This window comes from Panthera onca, chromosome C1 (assembly GCF_046562875.1).
Source record: "Panthera onca isolate mPanOnc1 chromosome C1, mPanOnc1 haplotype 2, whole genome shotgun sequence".
NCBI classification, from domain to species: domain Eukaryota; kingdom Metazoa; phylum Chordata; class Mammalia; order Carnivora; family Felidae; genus Panthera; species Panthera onca.
In genome coordinates, this window is record NC_138346.1 from 210,615,907 (window position 1) to 210,633,238 (window position 17,332).

General features: G+C 59.8%; 1 protein-coding gene across 4 annotated transcripts in view; it reads right to left on the bottom strand.

Moving 5' to 3' along the window:
* The window catches only part of KAZN (kazrin, periplakin interacting protein), a 1,074,196-nt gene that overhangs the window by 57,776 nt on the left and 999,088 nt on the right, over nt 1-17,332 (bottom strand). For all 4 annotated transcript variants that reach the window (XM_078452367.2, XM_078452366.2, XM_060625149.3 and 1 more), the window contains 4 exons: nt 15,270-15,406; nt 10,062-10,232; nt 3,100-3,289; nt 931-1,061 (listed from right to left, as the gene is read on the bottom strand). In XM_078452367.2, the coding sequence (XP_078308493.1) occupies nt 931-1,061; nt 3,100-3,289; nt 10,062-10,232; nt 15,270-15,406 (629 nt within the window). The remainder of the gene's footprint in view (nt 1-930; nt 1,062-3,099; nt 3,290-10,061; nt 10,233-15,269; nt 15,407-17,332) is intronic.

Here is a 17,332-nt window from a genome sequence, read left to right on the forward strand (position 1 = left end):
TAATAGCTTTGGAGGTCATTCTCTTGAGTTTCCAGGTAGGAAAGCAGATCCGTGGCAAGTGATGGTTATTTTGTCTGTCTTTCCTACCGTATTCACCTCATTCCTCCTATCAGTCTCACTGGTTAATAAAACATTAAGTGAATTTTTGAGAAAGCTTTCTCATGTTCTTGAACACCTAACTCTATTGTGTCTCTGCCTTCACGGCAGGGGAGCCGCCCTCCGTCGTATCGACCACGTGACAGAACAAAACTGTAGCGTGGCCTCCACACCCCGGATCCCGTGTCCACATGGTGTCCTCCTGTCCTCAGATGCCTGACCCACCTTCGTCCCCTTCTTGGGAGCCCGACTGTCTGCTCTGCCGGTCACCAAGAGTGAGGTGGCCAGGGACCCGCACCTTTTGGTAGCTGGTGCCCAGTATGCCATCAAAGAGCATTTGATTAAGCAAAAGAAAAAAAAAAAAAAAACAACCCGAGAACAAATTCGTGGGACACCTCTCCAGAAGTAGCATTTGCCCAGACTCCTGGAAACTAAAAAACAAAACAAAACCTGGCTTATCCCAGGATGAAGGACTGAGAGCTGGCTCTCCATGGAAGTGAAGGGTGCTGGTAAGGCCCCGAAGGAACCTCTGAGGAGAGGCCCGCAGTCCTAGACCAGAGGTAATCCAGGCTGCACGGACCCTGAGCCGACCCAGGCCCGCCTTCCTCTGGGTTTTTCTGGCCCTCCCGGACACAAGGAGCAAACAGGCCTCATTCCTTTCTCCCCACATCCATCTCTTCTTGCAAAAGGAGAGAACAGAACAGGAAATGCCTTCGCCAGAGTGCTCCCTGGGTGGACGAGAGGAAACAGCGGGTACGTCTTCACCCCTCCACCCCGCCCCTGCGGTTTCCAGGCAAGGGCCCGGGGCCCAGGCCCTGCTGCTGCTGGCCTTACGTTGCAGAGGGAGTGCGTCCGGTGCCGAGGGGAGTTGATGTCGCTTGGCGTGGACGACCGGTCGCCTTCGGCGGCAGATGCGTCGGAGATGACAGAGGGCTGCCGCGAGTGGCAGGGGCTCACCCTGACCGCTGGAAAGCAGGGACAGCTGGTGAGTGAGGGGTGGAGAGCATGTCCTCGCCTGTGCCGCCCTGCAGTGGCGCCCCTGTGCTCCCGTTACGCAGGTGACAATGCCGAGGCATAGAGAAGACACTGTCTAGCCCTTTGCCCTCCACTCCACAGACCCACACACGGCCAAACGGCAGCTCCTGGGAAGGTCCGGCATGGCCTCTGGATCCGAGGTGGCCCTCTCCTAACCGCAGTGAAGGAGAAGAGGCCCGAGTTTCCAGGGACCTGGATGACTGTCCTCACCATGCTCTCACCAGCTGGACGTTCCCTAGACCTGGCTCAATCGTAACCGCTGGTCAACACCAGCTTCCCAAGTGAGAAGCCTAGCGGCCACCGCTGGGTCCCCTCTTTCCCCTACACCCAGCACCCAGTCATCAGCACCTTCAAACACAACCCCCAATCTGTCCACTTCTTTTTTTTTTTAACTTTTAACATTAATTCATTTTTGAGACAGAGACCATGAGCAGGGTAGGGACAGAGAGAGAGAGGGAGACCCAGAATCCAAAGCAGGCTCCAGGATCTGAGCTGTCAGCACAGAGCCCGACGTGGGGCTCGAACCCACGAACCGCGAGATCATGACCTGAGCCGAAGTCGGACGCTCAACCGACTGAGCCACCCAGGCGCCCCAAAGACGTCCACTATTCTCCAACCCCGCTGTCATTACCCAAGCCGAAGCCACTGCCGTCTGTCACCGGGAAGACCGTGCGGCCTCCCAGCCTCCACTGAACGGGAGTCCTTGCTGACTCCATTCCTCACGCTGCAGTAGAGCGGGGCATCTGGTCACCCTGCGGGGGAAAACCCCCAAGGCCCAAAGGGATGTGGCCCCGGCCACCCTAGCAGCCTTGGCTCACATCACACTGGCTTTCTGACAGTGCCTGACACAGGCCATCTCCCTCCTGCCTCCGTCTTGGCTGGTCCCGCTGCTCCATCGGGAGGAATTATCACCGTTCACGTCACTCCGCCTGTCCTGAGAGAGGCCTCCCCCAACTGTCCGCTCTCCCCGCGCTTTCCCCCACCAAAGAGCCTGTCTTCCGCCGATTTCACTCCCTGTTGAACGAGACGGACTGAGGGCCTCCTGTACGCAGGCAGCATGGGAGCAGGGAGCGGACTGGGCTACATCACAACAAAGATCGTCCTTCCTGCCAGTGGCCATACGGTTCGATGTGGGGGGCTGGCGGGGGAGAGGGGTGGACAGCGGGCTTTGCGGTCGGGGACTTGGGTACCCAGCTGGGCCACGGCAGCACCTGCGGGCTCTAAAGGCCAGCCGCCAACCCCCAACTTGCACGCGTCGCCCAGAGGCAGCCACTCAACACAGGGACCGAGAACAGAGCCAGGCGGGCTGCGGACGGGCGGGGGGGTTTGGGGCTCGTACCACGGCCAGTGGGTACAGACGCTGCCCGGAGGCCGCACCCTTCCTCCCACCAGTGCCCGGAGGGAACACGTGTGACGTTTACTTGTGGCCCTCCCACACACCCCGTGACCGCGAGGAGCCCTGCGGTCTCCCCTGCCAAAGGATCCCATGAGACCCGGGCTGGAGAATCCGCGTTCCCGCTCCCTGGACACAGTCATTGGTCCAGGGGTGGGCACGTGATCCACGCGGGCCAATCAGACTCCTCCTTCGGGATTTACCATAAACCCAGAGAAAGCGCTTAGTTTTTCTTTCTCCTGACTTTTGCACTTAAAGACCTTAAAAGCCTGAAACTCCCGGAGACCGTTTTGCTGCTCTGTGGAAAGAGAGGGCCTAAAGATGAGGCCGAATGGAGGCAGGTGGAGCGGAGAGGCGGGGGCCCCAGGTAGCATCCGGTCTTCAGGAGCCAGCTGTGCCTGAAGTCCATCTCTTAGACTTCTCAGTTACAACAAGCCTGTGGCCTCTGCCCCCACACCCCCCCGCACGCAGCTACAGTGTGAACGGAGAGGCTGCCTGCCCCGCCCTGGGAAGGTCAGGAGCCTCCTAAGAAGCCGCGGCAGCCAGGGCTGGGCCCGGCCGGGGGCAGGACTCACCTTGCCGGTCTGCAGGGTGCGGGGGATGAGAGTGGTAGAGGGTCTGCTGGCTCTGCCGGATGGCCGCGGTCAGCGGGAGGTCCGCCTGCACCACCCACTCCTGGTTGCCGTTGAGCACCGTCTCGCCCGGCATGGCGAGGGAATGCCGCTTCGGGACGTCCTTGGTCAGCGTAGCTAAGGACTGCTTGGCCTGGAGAGAGAGCCGGGAGACAGAGAAAATGGGATCGAGGGGATCTCCCGGCCTGTCGCTCGGCCAAGACCCACCGCGGTGAGAAAGCCATGGATCCGCCCTCGGTACCTGGGCAGCTGTGACTCTGAATGGCATGGCCCGTCAGAGTCTAACACCTGCACCGCAGGCCGCACTTTGGGGTTGCCCCTTGGTTCCTGCTAACACAAAGGGAGACCAAGGGGACGCGAGAGAGGGAGACCAAGGAGGCAGAGGAGAGGGGGTCCAAGGAGACACTTATCACCCATTCTTTCGAGTTCTCTAAGGACCAGCCGGGATTTGAATGAGATTGGAGGAAAATGGGTGCTTTGCCTGACCACCCTAACTCCTCCCAAATTCAGCCCACGAGCTCCCCTTTACAAGGTGCTGTCCAGTGCAGGCAGGGGACAGAGCAAACCCTCAACCTGGCTCCCAGGATCACAGGAGGAAGCCCAGGAACAAGTCTGGGGCTGACTTAGGGCAGGAGGGATAGTCCAACATCTCTCAGCCTTGGGTGATCTCCCTGCCACGTAGGTGGGGTTTTACTGAAGTGATCTCACATTACTTGGGGTAGAAAATGGGCACATAATGAGCCATGCATTAATGCATATTCTCTTCACCACAGTCTCTTTCCCTTTCTCAACTGGTTCCCCAAGATCATGCCAGGGTCGAGCGGGGACACAGGCAGGGGCCCAAGGGTCTTGAACCGAGCTCTCCAGTGAACCTGACAACCTAGGACGTTGCTACAGATAACAGAGTCACCGTGAGTGCTGGCTTTGACCTTGATATGAACACGTGTATCTCTGAGCTGCCCCAGGCTTGCGGCCACCCAGCACCACGGAGACCCTCATTTCCTGGCCGCCAGGGCACTTCAACTGGGAACACATCTCCTTTCCCTCTAGGTCATGTGCATCTGGCCTCCTGGCCCACCATCCCGGGCACCACTTGACGTGCTAAGCTGCCCTGCTCCCTGCTTCCTCTGGGCCCCATCCATCTCGGCTGCCTGGAAGGTGGACCCAGGGTGGAGACACGAGCCCCAGGTCAATCTGCCATCATGCTAATTAACCCCCAGCTCGGCCTTCTCGCAAACATTCACGGGCACGTAGGCGGGAAGCACGGGAGAACCCAAGGCAAGATGCCCTCTCTGTCCCCTCCTGGCTTTCTTCTCCCAGGTGGGGCTTCGTCTCCGTCTAGGCCTGGGAGAGGCACCTTCTAACTCAGCAGGCAGCTCGACATCGCTGCTACCTGACAACTGGGAGGTCCCCTGTGGTTGGTCCTGCAGGGTGGGGCGGTGGTACCCCTGAGTTCTGAAGCACAGGGACCTCTTACAAATGGCCCACTTGTGGCAGAGACAAGACCTACAAAAAGCAGCGTGTAAAGTCTAAGATACAGGCATGGGTATGCCACGGGATCCGCTCCCCGTGGCAGTCTACACAGCACTTCTCCGGCTGACCGCTTCCGCTAAATGCAAGTTAATGCTGGGAGCTCCCCCTGAGCTCTGACTCCCTCTTCTCTCTGGGCCTTTACCCTCTCCTGAGCACTCTGCACCCGAAGTTTCAAGCTACTGGACATTGGCTCAAACACCCTGTTATGACACGAGTCAGAACTGGGTTCAAACTCCACTTCTACTGTTTAACTTGCTGTGCGACCTTCAGCAAGTTCCTCCACCTCCCTCAGCTTCGGGGTCCTCCCCAGTAAGACGGGGGGCAGAGGAAGATCACTGCCATGTAAGTAGCGCCCCCTGGAGTTGTGGGACGAGGGGCCTTTGGAGTCTGGGCTCAGAAACCCGACTGCCTGGGTTTGAGCCCGGCTGTGCCACTTCCTGGTGGGGGGGGGGGGGGGCGGATCCTGGGCGAGGTCCCTCACCGCTCTGTGCCTTCATGCCCCCCTCTGTCAGATGGGGATAACACAGTTGCGATGCAGAGCCCCGGCCTAAGATAAAAATACTCAATAAAGGTTAGTGACTTAAATCCTGAAACATCTTCCACCTCACAAGTAGGAGTCAGGCGTGAACTAAGTCCAATGAAGGCCCAGGACACCAGCTGCACCACTGCATGTTCCATAAGAAGCAGTGATCGAGGTTGGTGGGATCATTTATGCCCTAAGACGGGCCTATAAGATCCAGGGGGTGGCAGGACCCTGCCCGGGGCCTCCCTCTGGATCGGGGCTGATGAAGGCGCCTGACCGGCTGGGGGGTCTGCTGACCGGCAGCCAGGAGGTATTCCATGTTGGACAGTAAGCCCGGGCCCCCGAGGGATGCCGGGAGCACGGCTCGGCGGAACCCTTCGTTAGCTTTCCGAGGGATTCCTGCTTGTCCAGGGAACGTCTCTGCTGGCCAAAGGCTGCTGGGGGGGATCCTCCAAGAAAACACCAGCAGGTTGTGAGGTCTGGCCCGCTGCTCCCAGACGGCAATGGCCCAGGGCCAGGGGGTGGTGCCTGCGGCAGGCGGGTTTCTTGGGAGCGAGGGCAGAAACAGCGCCAACCCGGAGCACGGCCGCCAGAAAAGGAATGGAGACTCGGGCCATTCCCGTCATCCCCCTGCCGCCTGACCCCGCCTCTCCCCCACCCTCACTGCACCGCGCCCGACTCTCGCCTGGGTCTGTGGCGGCTGCCATTTTCACAGATGAGGAAACTGAGGCCCAGGCAGGTTAAGAGTGACTCCTGAGGTCACACGGTGACTGGCCAGTGGAACGGAACCAGAAATGGGTCTAGGTGCCCAACACCAGTCAGTAAGTGACCCTCACTGAGCACCGGTGCGCACCTGCCCTGGCTCACCGTCACCTCACAATCCCCCCCCTCCCCAGGCGGAAGGCCTCGTAGCCCTGACTTCACACGTGTGCAAACTGAGATTCAGAGAGGTGAAGTCCCTTGTCAGAGGTCACACAGCCCGAACATGGCGGGACCCAACGGGGACTCCGTTAGAACTGAACGGCTAAGAGAGATGCTAAGATTAGACCATCCCACGCTCGACGCTTGAGAAACATCCAACTTTACAGAAGGCTGGCTCTCCACGGGGGCGAGACCCACCCCCACCTCCCCCAGGGAACCCTGGGAAATGCCCGGAGACTTCTGGTGGTCACAGTTGGGAGGTGCCCAAGGCATCTAGCAGGTGGAAGCCAGGGAAGCTGGTGGCCATCCTCCAGGGCACAGGAAGGCCTCACAACGAAGACGGACCGGCCCCAAATGTCAACAGTGCTGAGGGTGAGAAGCCCCGTTGACCGACTGTATGGTGAATATAAAAAAGCCTCCTGTTCTGGAGAGACAGCGCTGATAGGAAACTAGGTCAACACGAACCAAGGTCCTGGGGGGCAGGACTAGCCTGCCCTTGGGGGAAGCGTGTGCTCTCGGGGGCTGGCAGGCCCGTCTCCCTCCCCCTCCGTGTGACGGAGGCCAGCGAGGAGGGCCCGAGGGACATGCGAGGGTTGGTGGGGGAGGGGCCCCTTCAGGCCAGCAGCCGGATGTCCCTACAGAGGCCCCGCAAACGGAGCCGAAGCCTCCACGTCACGAAGCTCGGGGCCTCCCCGACTCCCAGCTCTGCCTCTCAACCCGCTGGGCAGCTCTGGGTGAGCCTCTCGCCCTCCGAGCCCGCTTCCACGTCCCTAAAGCGGGCACCACAAGAACGTGAGGGGTGACGGCCGATGGATACGGGTTTCCCTTTTGGGGCGGGGCGGGGGGGGGGGGTGCAAGCTGTTCTAGAACCGAATTGTTTGGTGACGGTCGCACAGCTCTGTGAACGTTCTAAAATCCACTGGACTGTACATCTTGCAAGGCTGAGTTTCACGGGATGTGACATCTCAGTAAAACAACATATTAAAAAATACATGCATTCTCCCCACGGGGTGGTGCCACAAAGCCAATGCGGCCACAGAGGTGAAGCCACGCCACGTGCGGGAATGTCTGGCTGGGCCGGAAGTCGTCATCGGGAAGACGTCCACCCGAAGGGCAGGCGGCCGAGGGGGAGCGTGGGTGCTGCCGTCAGCAAACAGCGAGGGGGCTTTGCTTCTTCGGAAGCCAAAGCCTTTGGCTCTTTCTTACTCAGGTGAAGCAGCTACGCAAGGTGTGTGGAGACCGGGGAGGGGACGGTGCCTAAGCTAGAACGGGGCCCGCTCGTTCTCACCGGGCACCAGGCCGCTTCCCACGGTTCTCGTGTCACGGCACGATGGGCGGGTGGGAATTGACCAGCTCAGCTCCCTTCTCCTCGGGGGCACCTCAGGGTCACTTGAGAAATTACTCATCACCAGCGGCCACAGCCAGGACCCCCAGGTGAGTGGTAACCGCCGTGACCCAAGATGGGCCATTTTCACACTTACAAAAAAACGGAGGTGAAACTCCAAGGACAAAGGGTTCGGGTTCCTGCTCCCCGGGGGGGGCCGCTGAGCAGACCCACTCCGTCTGGAACCCTGGCTTCCCCACCTCTGCGGCTGCCTTGGCTTCGGCCAGCCATTTCTTTCTTTTTAAAAAAATGTTTATTTTGAGGAGGGGGGAGGGGCCGAGAGAGGAGGAGGGAGCGAATCCCGAGCAGGCCCCGCGCTGTGTGCACAGAGTCCGGCGTGGGGTTCAGTCCCACGGACCGTGGGATCGTGCCCTGAGCCGAAATCAAGAGTCTGACGCGTAACGGACCGAGCCACCCGGGCGTCCCATTCTGCGAGCCGTCTCTAAGCCTGGCCCTCCGGTGCATCCCCTGTGCCAAACCAGCCAGGCTGCTTCCCGTTGCCCGCACCCGAGGACGTAAGGCACGCGCACAGGGGTGGCGCCCTCCCTCCGGTCCCGGCCTGGGCAGCAGTGCAGTGGGGCGCACGCTGGCCAACATGAGCTTCTCTGGATGGTGCTCCGCGGAGGAGACCTCCAGTCTCCTGGGCACCCCGACAGAGCTGGGGCTCTCATGCTTCTCCGCAGAGCCCCCCGCTTTGCGGCCGAGCCCTAGGCAGACACGGGCCCCGCTGATGGTATAAGGAGCTGCAAACACTCCCCGTAACGACTCACACTTAGCAGACGGGTGCGATGCCTGCCAGAGGAGGCGGCCAGAACCTGAGTTTTGCTGGCCAGAACGGAAGCAGGTTGACCAGTCTGGGCATGGGGAGAGCGGAAACAGAGGTGGTTGGGTTCCCACTTCTGAAAAGTCCCAGAAACACCCAGAATGCTTGAGGCCAGTGCTCTGAGGCAAGGAAGACACAGCTGTCCACCCACGGGGCACTGGGAAGACCTGGGAGGATGGGAACCTTGCTTCCCCCTGCACCCACTTCCTAGGTCTGAAGCGGGAAAGGCTTAGCACCGGGGACCTCAGGGCTGGGAAAAGCCCTCCCCAGAGGGGACCTGGCGGCTGCACCTTGTTCTGGCCTGGGCAGTTCTCACCACTAGGGGTCAGCATTGGACAGGAGACCCAGGAGGGGCCCAAGGGTCCTGACCTGCCACGGGCGCGGCCCACGATCCTGAAGGAAGTGATCGTAGAGAACCTTTGTGTCACCGTATCATCACTGTGTACGGGCACGTGCTAAGTGCTTCCCCTGCATTATTTAACTGAAACCCTCATAAAGGCCCCGTGGGGTATATGCCATTATCCCTACTTAGACTCGAAACAGGCCCCAAGAGGTGAAGGATCCTGCCCAAGGTCACACAGCTGGATTCAAGCCCAGAACCCATGGCCATCAGCACATGGTTGGTCAGTGTCAGAGCTCTGAGGGAGAACCCTGAGTTCTACGAGCTGCGTGGGCCTCCCCACCCCTCATGAGCACCTTGCATAGTCTCCTTCCAGCCACGATCACATTGAGACCCTGGTGGTTTCAAAGGCCCCTTACTTAAGTCATGGGATCCCTGGGCTTCCCCCAGCCACCTCCTGGGAGGGCAGGGTGAAGTAAAGACCGTCTCCCCCATTCTGATACAAGATAAAGGGCGCGGAAGCCCAAAGAAGTTCAGTGAGTGGCCCCAGGTCACGCAGGGGCAGGCAGAACAGGACGTCAGGGCTCTGGACCCCTCCCACCAGGCCCGGACATACCACCTGGGTGCTCTGTCCCCACATGCAGGCTGGTCACCTCCATGGAAAACACAGAGTTTGGAAGTACTTTGAAGGTTTGTTTTGGAATAGAAAAAGAATAACATTTTTTCCCTTGACAACCCAAGTAACACATTTTTCACTAGAGATGTAAACAGGAGGGGAAACAAAGGAACTAAAATCTCTTACAATCCTACTACCCAGAAAATAACCGCTCTTAATTTTTTGGTGCATTTCCTCCCAAAGCAAATGTTTTCCTAAACAAATACGTGTATTTTAGAATATTCTTTATGTTTTTATTTTTGAGAGAGAGAGAGAGAGAGAGAGAGAGAGAGAGAGAGAGAGAGAAAGAGCGTGAGTGGGGGAAAGGCAGAGAGAGGGAGACACAGAATCCCAAGCAGGCTCCAGGCTCTGAGCTGTCCGCACAGAGCCCGGACGCGGGGCTCGAACTCGCGGACCGTGAGATCATGACCCGAGCTGAATTTGGACGCTTAACTGAGCCACCCAGGCGCCCCTAAATATGTGTATTTTAAATCAAGACGGGCTTGGTTTCTTTGCTGACAGTGGCCTGGGAGTGTGGTGGATTTCATCCCTGCAGGTGGCGGAGAGGCTGTGGTCCGGGCTCAGCGGTCAACCTGAGCAGACAGCAGACCGCGCGCCCAGCCGCACCCTCTCCTCCGCCCACCCTGTCCGCGTGCCCTGTCCCCCGCGGCACGTCGTGGGTGCCCCGGCTGCGTGGGGCGGGGGGGGGGGGGGGGGGGTCCTCACCATGGCCAGCTCGGCCTCCAGCTCCTTCATCCGGTTGTCCTTGAGGTCCAGCTGGGAGCGCAGCGCCGTGGCGTGGTCCGTGGCCTCCTTGGCTTGGCGCCGAAGCTCCCACTTCTCACGCTCCAGCAGGTCCTTCTCCTTAGCCAGGGCTTTGACGGCGTCCTCGCTCTCCTGTGGGGACGGAGCGCCAGGGGAGTTACAGCGGGGCTGCGGGACCGCCTCTCGGCCCACAGACACCCAGAGGGGGGGCCCTGACCCCTGGACCAGAGGAAGGGGAGGGGAGGCGCTCTGGCTGAGCCACAGATTAGCGGGGGGACTGGACACAGACAATCCGTTAGTAGATGCTCAGTGAACAGCGTTTCCACAAGACGTGAGCAAATGAGCGTGACGGGTTAAGTCGTCTGACCTCGTCAAGTCTCGCTGCTCCGTCTTTAAGATGGGGGCAGGGGGTCGGTACCGCTTGTTTCAAGTTACAAAGATCAAATGACTTTACACGTGGGAAATACATGGTGTCTGACGGAACTCTGGGTCAGTAACGGGTGCGGGGCTTTGTTCTGTTGTTTGGTAACGTGCGTGTCCCAGGCACGGAGGGGCCCAGGAGACACCTGCAGCCCGGGTGCTCTGGCGGCCACGGGGTCCCGCAACACCTCACGAGGTCACAGCCGATGACGGAGCAGGCCGAACCCCTCAGCTCGCTGCTGGGTCTGGATGCAGCACCGTCCTCCGCCAGTGCCCCCGCCAGGAGCTGTTCTTCCCGGGGTGCAGAGGGAAGGGCCGTGCAGGGGCAAAGCCAGCAGGCGGGGAACACAATCAGGGGGCCTGACCTCCCAGGGCAAGAGCTGGTGTCAGAAGGCCAGGTGCCCCTCCCGAGAAGAAGGGTCCCAGCACGGAGCCCCGCCCACCCACCCAGCAAGGTCTTCTGATTCACCAGACCAGGAGCCACGCTCAAGGTCCCTGTGTGGCCTGGGGCACATCCTGCCTTGTTTAACAGCCCTGTCGCAGAAGGCCCGACTTCCAGATGGCCAGAGCCAAGGAGGCCGAGGGCTGTCCCCTTCTCTGGGGCTGTCATGGAGCTGGAGCTATGTCCTGTGGTCTGGGGACAGAGAGAGTCCGGGTCAAATCCCGGCTCTGCAAGGACGAGCCGCGATGACTATCGGGCCTGGGCGGCCTGGGCGCCCTGGTCTCTACCGCGGAGATAATACCCCAGGTACTTTAGGGTGTTGTTCTGGGGACTGAATGAGACAATCCACGCGGAGAGCTCAGCACGGGGCGAGCGCACGGCAGACCCTGCTCGACCGTCCTCTCTGAGCGGCCCTCCCTGACCACTCACCCGAGAGTAGCCCTGGGCTCCCTCCAACCTGCTGCCTGATACTGGTCATTCAACCCATCCACATTCACGGATGCTGTCGGCAGGCATGAGCCAGACCAAAAAAAATCCCCACATCCGCGGGGCTCACAGAGAAAAGCCATCGCGCATGCGCCGCGAGAGCAGGGACGTGCCACTTCGGTTTCCTGGCGTGTACCCGGGTCCCAGGACGGCAGCCCGGCCAGCAGCAGCGGGTGACAGATGCTGCCGAAGAAATGACTGCGTGCGTCCCGGCTGCTGGGACAGCTACAGAGGCCATCACCACGTGTCAGCCCTCGGCGTGGTGTGAGCAGCACCCCCCCCCTTGCCGCTTCCTAGTGCAGTCTGGAGGAGGGGGTGGGGGGACGATCCCTCCCAGGACGGGTCGCCGGCACCTGCTTTAGGGTCAGGTGCCCGGGTAGGACTCTCAGCTCGGCCCCCTGCAGGCTGCAGAACACTGGCCGAGTTCTTCAACTTCCCCAAACCTGGGTCACCTCAGTTGTGAGGCAGTGGTGATACCGCCTCCTCGGGTGACGGGACGCCCAGCAGAAACTGGCAACGCAAGACACAGACGGCGTATCGCGCAGTCACAGGGGAAGCTGTAGTCTGACCTTCTGGAAGCAAGGGTCTCCGTGCAGGGAGGCATTCTACTGCTGGTCAGTCCTTTCTCTGTGGGGCTGGGTTCAGGTGGGGTCGGTGCAAACAGGTGACAGGCATGGTCCCCGGCACCCACCCGGACGGGGAGCTCCTCCCCTGCGGGCCGAGCCGTGTCCTGGGCATCTGCCCCCAGCACCCAGCCACAAGCCTCGATCATAGAAGCGTGTGGAAAATGAACAACTGGTTAAGGACTGTCCCTTCAAACTGGCTGGTGTAACGAGGGGCTGCTTACAAAACATTCTTGAATCAGGAAGGTCCACTAGGACCCCGGGATCATTTTTGTCTCCGCGTCTCTTTGCAGTCACTGACTGCCCTGGTCGCGAGCAGACTGAGGGTTCCAGGCTGGGGGGGGAAAGGCCTCCAGGTGCTTTCCGTCTTGGTGAGGACTCGGACACCCACTCCCATGATCACATTCCCTGGCAGCAGGAGGGCGGGGCTCAGTCACAAGTGACACGGAATGTTCTGGACACACGTCAAGCATGGTGCCTCCGTGTTTTAGGCAATTATATTTAAACCTGACAACCCCCCCCCCCCCCCCCCCCCGTGAGGTGGGGAACTATGACCATCCCTGTCTCACAGATGAGCGAGCTGAGGCCAGAGAAGTAGAACAGCTCCCCCGCCACCTCCCCGAGAGTGTGGTGGAGGTCTCCATCCTTGCCGGTAACTGAGGCAGGAAGGCAACTGAAAGGAAACCCGCCAGGGAGGTTGGAACCACACGGGGATCAGGGTGGTCGGGCCTCAGATGGCAAGGCGGGAGTGGGGTCCCTCTGCTGGCATGTGAGGCTCACTGGACAGGAGGAGGAGGGGTGCAGTGAGAATGGTGCTTCAAGGGGACAAAGGCCTGTCTGGGGAGGTGAAGAGGGCGGGATGAAGGCGGCCCGTTGTGACAACGGCCTCACTACCCAAGACGGCCCTGTGTCTGGCCCGTGGCCCCCAGCCTGCCCGCCCGACTTGCCGCGAGAACTTCCTCGGCTGGATTTACGGAGAGTCCCAAATCGCCCTCCAAACTGCACCGTGTGACGGGGCACGAGCATCAGGCACAGCTTTCTGGGAGGCTGCGTTTCCGCGAACTTTCTGGGCAGACTCCAAACCCCTCATTTCTCAGCAGCCTGTGCCTGTGCTGACCCCAGTAGCTCAGAGAACTGGGGTCCTGCCCCCTGCTCCAGGTGAGGCCTGCAGGGGTCCTCAGGAGGAGCTGGGTGGGCCGTGGCAGGCTAAGTGGCAGGACCAAGGAGGGCGGGGCACCTAAAGGTTCCGTTAATCCTGTTCACGGGGACACTTACTTTGTGCATAAAATGCAACTTTTTTTTTTTTTTTTAACCAGTTGCAAGGTCTTGGAAGAGACAATAAAATCAGGACTTGTGGTTTTAGCTTCTCTAAACCAGCTCTAAACAGGTGGCTTTGGGTCAGTCCCTGGACCCTTCATAGCCTCAGTCCTCCCATCTGTAAAATGGGGTTGCGCCCAACAACGATTAAAGACCCACCACAATGTTGCTCTTCCACTGACAGGCTAGAAGTACAACTTGCTCCACACGACGAGGGTTAAGACACTAAGTTTTCTTTTAATTAGTGTTTTCCAAATTCCTTTTTCTGAATGAATCGGAAGGCTCTTGCCATTCCGTAAGAGTGACGCTCGGTGCTGAGCTGTGGCCATCTATGGCTGCCCGTGGCTGGCTTCGGATTATTCAGCAGCTTCAACCCACCCCCCATTGCTGGCTGGACTTAGGGGGGGGTGCCCCCAGGTACCTGCGACTTAAAAAAAGTCACGGCACGGACCTGGCGGAAGGTGGATCTCTGTGGAGATTTTATTTTCAAGGAAAAGCACGTCTCTAAAATGTAATGACCCACTGAAAGACGGGAGAGATGTTGGCTATTAAGCCCCAGGATGGTCACACTGCCGCTGAAATGCTCAGCACGGCACCCATGGCTCACGAGGGCAGCTGGGACCTCTTCTCTGCGGTCTGCCTTGGGTTGCTCTGTAAACAGTTAACAGCAGAAATAACTCGGGTCTGTCCAAACTCCTACGCACCCCGCAGAGCCCCACCCCTAGGTCACCTCCTCTGAGAAGCCTCACGAGCCTCTCTCCCTGCAGGCAGAATTTCTTGCTGTCGCCCCGGCTCTCTCTTCACACTTTTGTTGTGGTATCATTAGTAAGGCGCCTAGCGAGTATTTAGTGAGCACTTACTGGAAGCCAGATGCCGTGCTGGGTGCCCGGCATGGCGTCTCCACCACAGCCGCAGGAGGTCTGAGGCTGCAAAGGTTAGGTGAGATGCCCAAGGGCACGCCCACAGGGGGCTGGGATCTGAATTCGGGCCACCCAGGATCCACAGTCCTCACTGACACTGGCTGGGCTGTCCTGTCTGGGCTTGTCTGCCCGGGGGGGGCACGGAGGCCCCCCAACTAGGGGCTGTGCCCATTTCTTCTCCGTGCCCAGGCCCGGGCCAGACATATTGCAGGCCTCCTCAGGCGACCACAGGTGACACGGGCAGTGAGTGTGTGTGTTCGGGGATTAGAGAAGCCAGACCCCTTGCTGGGCAGAGAAGGCAGCCTGCAGGCAGTGGTAGGTGAGGGTGCTGGTGTCTACAGGGGGAGGGGAGGAAGCTGGTATCTGGGAGGGGGGAGGGGAGGAAGCTGGTATCTGGGAGGGGGGAGAGAAGGAAGCTGGTGTCTGGGAGGGGGAGGGGAGGAGGGGGAGGGGAGGAAGGGGGAGGGGAGGAAGGGGGTGGGGAAGAAGGGGAGGGGCAAAAGGGGGGGGAAGCTGGTGTCTGGGAGGGAGGAGGGGAGGAGGGGGAGGGGAGGAAGCTGGTGTCTGGGAGGGGGAGGGGAAGAGGGAGAGGGGAGGAAGCTGGTGTCTGGGAGGGAGAAGGGGGCGGGGAGGAAGGGGAGGGGCAAAAGGGGGAAGACGCTGGTGTCTGGGAGGGGGCACCGAGGAAGGGGGAGGGGAGGCAGGGGGGAGGGGAGGCAGGGGGGAGGGGCGGGGAGGCGGGGGGGGGAGGGGCGGGGAGGCGGGGGGGGGGAGGGGCGGGGAGGCGGGGGGGGGGGAGGGGCGGGGAGGCGGGGGGGGGGGAGGGGCGGGGAGGCGGGGGGGGAGGGGCGGGGAGGCGGGGGGGGGAGGGGCGGGGAGGCGGGGGGGGGAGGGGCGGGGAGGCGGGGGGGGGAGGGGCGGGGAGGCGGGGGGGGGAGGGGCGGGGAGGGGCGGGCCCCACCTTGCGGTGCTGCTCATAGTTGCGGATGAAGTCGCGCAGCTGCTCCTCGCGGCTCTCCAGGGTGGCGTACAGCTGCTGCATCTGGCTCACCAGGTCGGTCTTCTCGCCCTTTAGGCGCTTCCGGTCGGCTTTCATGGCTGCGGGGCGGAAGAGCTTGTGAGTGCCAGAGTCTAGCCAGCCGTCGGCCCGATGGGGAGAAGGGGCACTGCCTCTATCCTCTTTCTAAGAGATGAGAAAACGGGGTTCAGGAAGGCGACGTTTCTCTCCCACGCGCCCCGGTCCCTTAGTGGCATTCCCGGGATTCGAACCTGGGCCACCTGTCTCTAGAACCTGTTCTCACCTCTCGGTTTTACGGATCCAGCCAGGGCAGCAAGTCCTGGACTGAGCATCTCTCCCGGCCCTGGACCGAAGGGGTCTCCAGGGTGAGGGGGCTGGAGGCCCGGTGAGCGCCCGTGGCCGGGGAAGCTGATGGCGCCCCGACTCCGGGCCGAAGGAGCCCGCCACGGTCCATTCTGAGCCCCCAGGAAGACTCAGCCCAGCACCATAGTCCATCATCTGCCCCGTTTCCTCCACAGGAGAAGCACTTGATGAAAAACGCGCAGCAAGAAATGACACGGAAAGTGTGCGTAACGGCCAGAAATACAGATAGGTCAGACTCCGTCAAAACATAAAACTTCTGTGCTTCAAAGGCCACAAAGAGAGTAAAAAGGCAACGCAGGAAATGGGAGAAGGTACTTGCAGAACGCATGTCTGATAAGGGGCTTACGTGCAGAATATATAAAGAGCTCTTACAACTCAATAAGAAGAAGACAACCCAAGTAAGAACGAGGCAAAGGATCGGAACAGACATTTCTCCAAGAAATGGCCAACGAGGACAGGAAAAGGGTCTTGACCTCATTAGTCCAAGGGGGCTGCAGATCACAGCCACAGGGACATACCCCTTCACACTCACTAGCATGGCCACAAATAAACAAGACGGACTCACGGGTTGACGTGGATGTGGGGATACCAGGACACCTTGCACACCGCCGATGGGGACGGATGGAAACGGTGCAGCCACGGGGGAAGGCAGCCTGACGGTTCTGCAAGGGATTCCACAGAGTTGCCCTGTGGTCCGGCGACCCACGCCTAGGCACACGCCCAAGAGAGGGAAACACGCGTCCACGCAAACGCTCGTACGCAAACGTTTACGGCAGCACGGGTCGCAGAAGCCACAAGGTGAAAAGCAACTCAAATGGCCAGCAACTGATGAAGGAATTAAAAACCCAAACACGCGGTGCGGTGACGCATACGACGCAACGCTGTCTGACACTGGAAAGAGGTACCGTTTCACGCTACGACGCGGATCAACTCTGAACGGTCTGCTAAGTGAAAGAAGCCAGTCGCCGATGTAGGATTCCATATGCCGTATCAACGGTCCACAGTAGGGAAATCTACGGAGACAGGATGCAGACAAGTGGCTGCTGAGGGCTGGGGGGAGGGGTGGATGGCGGGGGGCGGGCGTGTGTGGCTACAGGGGCGGTATTTGGAGGGCCTGGGGTTTCTTTCTGAGATGATGAAATGTTCTAATGTTGATTGTGGTGATGGATAAGCAGTCTGTGAATATACTAAAAACCACTGAATTGTACATTGTAAACGGTGAATTGTATGATATGTGAATTATATCTTAATAAAGCTCTCTCTCTCTCATACATACACACACACACACACACACACACACACACACACACACACAGGGCCATGAGCTCTAAGCAACCTCCTGGCAGGCAGCGTGACTTTTTGCTCCCTGCAGACCCTCTCTCACACCGCTGGCTCTTTGGCAAATGGAGAGAGTGGCTGTGGTCAGGGGGGGCTGTGGCTGCAGAGGGGGCTCCACTGCCTTGTCCCAGCGCCCCCAGAAGTCTGTTCTGTCCTGTCCCTGGAGAGAACACCAAGCAGAGTTGTGCAGATGGTATGGAGGAGGGTAAAGCAACTCCGTGGCTCCAGAGGGCTCTCACGCTCCTTGGCCTGAGAAGGCACAGAGTAGTTAAGTCATTTGCCCAAAGTCACACAGCCATGTCTGA